We start from the raw sequence: 5,870 nt of genomic DNA, 5'->3' as shown, positions 1-5,870 counted from the left end.
AGGTGGGCAGAAATCCAGTTTCGATGACAGAGGCAAAGTTGCCTATGTCTCGAAATGGTATACCCACCCATAAGTGGGCCTGATAGATGCTGATTTCCTTAAGGAGAAAGGCCACAATACAAAAGGTGGGTAGAAATCCAGTTTCGATGACAGAGGCCAAGTTGCCTATGTCTCGAAATAGTATACCCACCCATAAGTGGGCCTGATAGATGCTGATTTCCTTAAGGAGAAAGGCCACCATCCAAAGGTGGGCAGAAATCCAGTTTCGATGACAGACGCAAAGTTGCCTATGTCTCGAAATGGTATACCCACCCATAGGTAGGCCTGACAGCTGCTGATTTCCTTAAGGAGAAAGGCCACCATACAAAATGTGGGCAGAAATCCAGTTTCAATAACAGAGGCAAAGTTGCCTATGTCTCGAAATGGTATACCCACCTTTAATTGAGCCTGACAGCGGCTGATTTCCTTAAGGAGAAAGGCCACCATACAAACGGTGGGCAGAAATCCAGTTTCGATAACAGAGGCAAAGTTGCCTATGTCTCGAAATGGTATACCCACCCATACGTGGGCCTGATAGATGCTGATTTCCTTAAGGAGAATGGCCAAAATACAAAAGGTGGGCAGAAATCCAGTTTCGATGACAGATGCAAAGTTGCCTATGCCTTAAAATGGTATACCCACCCATAAGTGGGCCTGATAGATGCTGATTTCCTTAAGGTGAAAAGCCATCATACAAAAGGTGGGTAGAAATCCAGTTTCGATGACAGAGGCAAAGTTGCCTATGTCTCGAAATGGTATACCCACTCATAGCTGATTTCCTTAAGGAGAAAGGCCACCATCCAAAAGGTGGACAGAAATCCAGTTTTGATGACAGAGGCAAAGTTGCCTATGTCTCGAAATGGTATACCCACCCATAAGTGAGCCTGACAGCTCTGATTTCCTTAGGGCCGGAGAAAGGCCACCATACAAAAGGTGGGCAGAAATCCAGTTTCTGACAAAGGCAAAGTTGCCTATGTAGCAGCAGTCTCGAAATGGTAAACCCACCCAAATGAGCCTGACCCGGCCCCTTTTTTTTTTTAAAAAAAAACTTTAAAAATGTTTTTTTCCCCACCTTTTTTTTTTTAAGGAGAAAGGCGCACCATACAAAAGTTGGGTAGAAATCCAGTTTTCAATGACGAAGGCAAAGTTGCTTATGTTCTCGAAATGGTATACCCACCCAGAAGTGGGCCTGATGGGATGCTGATTTCCTTAAGGAGAAAGTCCACCATCCACCAGGTTGACAGAAAATCCAGTTTTGATGACAGAGCAAAGTTGCCTAGGTCTCGAAATGGGATACCCCACCCATAGTTGGTCTGGCAGATGTTGATTTCCTTAAGGTTAAGGAAAGAAAAGGCAGAAAGGCCACCAATACAAAGGTGGGGGCAGAACTCCAGTTTCGATGACAGAGGCAAAGTTGCCTATGTCTCGAAATGGTATACCCACCCATAAGTTGGTCTGGCAGATGCTGATTTCCTTAAGGAGAAAGGCAGAAAGGCCACCATACAAAAGGTGGGCAGAAATCCAGTTTCGATGATCAGAGGCAAAAGTTGACTATGTCTCGAAATATGGTAATACCCACCCATAAGTGGGAGAAAGAACAGTTGCTGATTTCTCCTTTACGGAGAAATGCCACCATACAAAAGGTGGGCAGAAATCCAGTTTCGATGACAGGGGCAAAGTTGACTATGTCTCGAAATGGTATACCCACCCATAAGTGAGCCTGACAGCTACTGATTTCCTTAAGGAGAAAGGCCACCATACAAAAGGTGGGTAGAAATCCAGTTTCGATGACAAAGGCAAAGTTGCCTATGTCTCGAAATGGTATACCCACCCATAAGTGAGCCTGACAGCTACTGATTTCCTTAAGGAGAAAGGCCACCATACAAAAGGTGGGCAGAAATCCAGTTTTGATAACAGAGGCAAAGTTGACTATGTCTCGAAATGGTATACCCACCCATAAGTGGGCCTGACAGCTACTGATTTCCTTAAGGAGAAGGCACATACAAAAGGCCGGGTCAGAAAACCAGTTTCGATGACAGAGGCAAAGTTGCCTAGTCTCGAAATGGTATACCACCCATAAGTGGGCGACAGCTGCTGATTTCCTTAAGGAGAAAGGCCACCATACAAAAGGTGGGTAGAAATCCAGTTTCGATGACAAAGGCAAAGTTGTCTATGTCTCGAAATGGTATACCCACCCATAAGTGGGAGAAACAGTTGCTGATTTCCTTACGGAGAAAGGCCACCATACAAAAGGTGGGCAGAAATCCAGTTTCGATGACAGAGGCAAAGTTGACTATGTCTCGAAATGGTATACCCACCCATAAGTGGGCCTGACAGCTACTGATTTCCTTAAGGAGAAAGGCCACCATACAAAAGGTGGGCAGAAATCCAGTTTCGATGACAGGGGCAAAGTTGACTATGTCTCGAAATGGTATACCCACCCATAAGTGGGCCTGACAGCTGCTGATTTCCTTAAGGAGAAAGGCCACCATACAAAAGGTGGGCAGAAATCCAGTTTCGATGACAAAGGCAAAGTTGCCTATGTCTCGAAATGGTATACCCACCCATAAGTGGGAGAAACAGTTGCTGATTTCCTTACGGAGAAAGGCCACCATACAAAAGGTGGGCAGAAATCCAGTTTCGATGACAGAGGCAAAGTTGACTATGTCTCGAAATGGTATACCCACCCATAAGTGGGCCTGACAGCTACTGATTTCCTTAAGGAGAAAGGCCACCATACAAAAGGTGGGCAGAAATCCAGTTTCGATGACAGAGGCAAAGTTGACTATGTCTCGAAATGGTATACCCACCCATAAGTGGGCCTGACAGCTGCTGATTTCCTTAAGGAGAAAGGCCACCATACAAAAGGTGGGCAGAAATCCAGTTTCGATGACAAAGGCAAAGTTGCCTATGTCGCGAGCTGGTATACCCACCCATAAGTGGGCCTGAAAGCTGCTGATTTCCTTAAGGAGAAAGGCCACAATACAAAAGGTGGGCAGAAATCCAGTTTCAATGACAGAGGCAAAGTTGCCTATGTCTCGAAATGGTATACCCACCCATTAGTGGGCCTGAAAGCTGCTGATTTACTTAAGGAGAATGGCAGAAAGGCCACCATACAAAAGGTGGGCAGAAATCCAGTTTCGATGACAGAGGCAAAGTTGCTTGTCTCGAAATGGTATACCCACCCATAAGTGGGCCTGACAGCTGCTGATTTCCTTAAGGAGAAAGGCCACCATACAAAAGGTGGGCAGAAATCCAGTTTCAATGACAAAGGTAAAGTTGCCTATGTCTCGAGCTGGTATACCCACCCTTAAGTGCTCCTGACAGCAGCTGATTTCCTTAAGGAGAAAGACCACCATACAAAAGGTGGGCAGAAATCCAGTTTCAATGACAAAGGCAAAGTTGCCTATGTCTCAAGCTGGTATACCCACCCATAAGTGGGCCTGACAGCTGCCGATTTTATTAAGGAGAATGCCACCATACAAAAGGTGGGTAGAAATCCAGTTTCGATGACATAGGTAAAGTTGCCTATGTCTCGAACTGGTATACCCACCCATAAGTGGGCCTGACAACTGCCGATTTCCTTAAGGAGAAAAGCCACCATACAAAAGGTGGGTAGAAATCCAGTTTCGATGACAGAGGCAAAGTAGCCTAGGTCCCGAAATGGTATATCCACCCAGTGGTGGGCCTGACAGCTACTGATTTCCTTAATGAGAAAGGTCACCATCTAAAAGGTGGGCAGAAATCCACTTTTGATGACAGAGGGAAAATTTCCCATGTCTCGAAATGGTATACCAACCCTTTAGCGGGCCTGACAACTACTGATTTCCTTAATACAAAAGGCCACCATACAAAAGATGGTCAGAAATTCAGTTTACATGACATAAGCAAAACTGCCTATGTTTCGAGCTGGTATGCCCACCTTTTAGTGGGCCTGACAGCTATATACTGAATACCTAAGGAGAAAAGCCACCATGCAAAAGGTGGAGAGAAATCCTGATTTTGATGACCAAGGAAAGTTGACAATGTCTCGAACGGTTGTACCTACCCGTAAGTGGGCTTGGCTGTTACTGATTTCCTTAAGTGGATAGGCCACCTTCCAAAAGGTGGGCAGAAATCCAATTTTGATGACAGATGCCAAATTGCGTATGTTTCATTTAGGAGACGAGCTTGACTGACAAATTCCAGACAACTCTAAGAGCCAAATGAATGGGTCACAGACTGGCCTGATGACAGTGTTGTCGAATACACACCAAAGACAGCAAGGGAGGAACCCCAGACATGCCTTCTGAGGAACTTCGAAAGGTGTGGGGGAACACCTTCAGAGGAACCTCGCAAGGTGTGGGGGAACACCTTTAGAGGAACTTCGGAAGGTGGGGGGGAACACCTTCAGAGGAACCTCAGAAGTCATGGCGGAAATCCTTCAGAGGGCCCTGAGAAGGCGTGGGGGAACGCCTTCAAAGGAACCTAGGAAGGATCTTGGAGTTCCTCCCGTTTTGCAAAAGGTGGGTCTTCGACCCTGTTGTCGTCAAGTCAACCTGTGGCTCATCCCCAATGCCCTTAGAGTGGGCCAAGCCCTTCGTCCTTCCTGCTACATAGCCATCAGCCAAAATTCCTACATCAGCTACTTTTGGCTGGCATTGAGATCTGCCATCTGTCCCACCTTAACAGCTGCCTCTTATTAGGAGCCTAGCTTTTCGTCCGAAAGTTTAGAGTTTGCCGCTTCCTCAGCAATTCTTTTGGTCATCTCCCTCAATTAAATCCTCCACCATCTGTGTGAGGACCTCCCACTGCTTTCCATAGTCTTTCCTCTCCCTTTGGGCGTTGCAGTACTCCCTGTACTGATCCTCTTCTACTTTCCTCAGTTGTTGCTGTAGGTCCTCTTCTTGGTCCAGGCACTTGTTTTCTTCTTCACTGTTTTTCACGGTTTCATTGTCTAGGTCTTTGTTTGTATGGTCCAGTGCTATGTTTTCCAAATAGAAGTTTCTCTGGGCAGTCCCATGGAGGAGTGCCATTAACATGTACTTATCATGATTTCTCAGTTCTTCCTCCTGCATCCTTACACGTTTTCGTTCTTTAATTACATTTTCGTCTTGAATCCTGCACTTTTCTCTCAATCTTTCACATTCATCCCTAAGGCGTTCCAGTTCTTGGAGGTTTGTGTTTTCTGCCTTCTTCAAAGAGCAGATCTCTCTTTCTGCAAGCTTTAAAGAAGACTTCAAGTTCTGTTGTTGGTACATAGCGCTTTCCCAGTTCTTCTGCAGCTTTTCCTTCTGTTCATTTAGCTTGTCCTTTTCATTGTCCTTATCCCTGAGCTTCTCCTGGTAATGCAGTATCATTTCACTGCTTTCTCTCTCAAGCTCCTTTCCACGATTGAGGGCAACTTCTAGTTTGTCTTCCAGTTCTTGTTTCTCCAGTATGAATTTTCGTTCTGCGTTTAAGAAATTCTCTATCAGCTGTTGCTTGCTGTGGAGCTCCAATTTTACTGTTCTTAGTGATGTCTCCATTCCGTTGCCTCTTTTCCTTTCTTCTTGTAATAGGGTCTCCATTTCGTTCCTGTGATGGAGAGCATTCCTTTTCTCGTTTACCAAAGACTTCTTGAGTGTGGTCACTTCCAGGAGCGCTTCTTCCAAGGCTTCTTTAATGGTGGCGTTTTCTCCTCCTAATTCAGAGACCCAGTTCCTCATTACCTGGACTTCATCCCTCAGAATTTGGGTCTGCTTCTTTTCGTCTCTTAACTCTTTCGAGAGGAAAGTAATCTCCAGGCACTTATCTTCTAAATCTTCCTTAATCTCGGCATTTTGTCCTCCTAGTTCTGATACCCAGTTCTT

The 5,870-nt window shown here is 45.5% G+C and overlaps 1 protein-coding gene across 1 annotated transcript in view; it reads right to left on the bottom strand.

The window, feature by feature from the left end:
* Positions 1-4,766: 4,766 nt before the first annotated feature.
* The window catches only part of LOC135198316 (protein Daple-like), a 3,322-nt gene continuing 2,218 nt past the window's right edge, over positions 4,767-5,870 (bottom strand). Inside the window, exon 3 of the mRNA XM_064225887.1 lies at positions 4,767-5,870. This exon is cut by the window's right edge and continues 1,242 nt beyond it. Coding sequence (XP_064081957.1) covers positions 4,767-5,870 — 1,104 coding nt within the window.

Source organism: Macrobrachium nipponense, chromosome 22 (genome assembly GCF_015104395.2).
Source record: "Macrobrachium nipponense isolate FS-2020 chromosome 22, ASM1510439v2, whole genome shotgun sequence".
NCBI lineage: Eukaryota > Metazoa > Arthropoda > Malacostraca > Decapoda > Palaemonidae > Macrobrachium > Macrobrachium nipponense.
The sequence above is the reverse complement of the archived record's forward strand: the minus strand, read 5'-3'. Positions and strand labels throughout refer to the sequence as shown.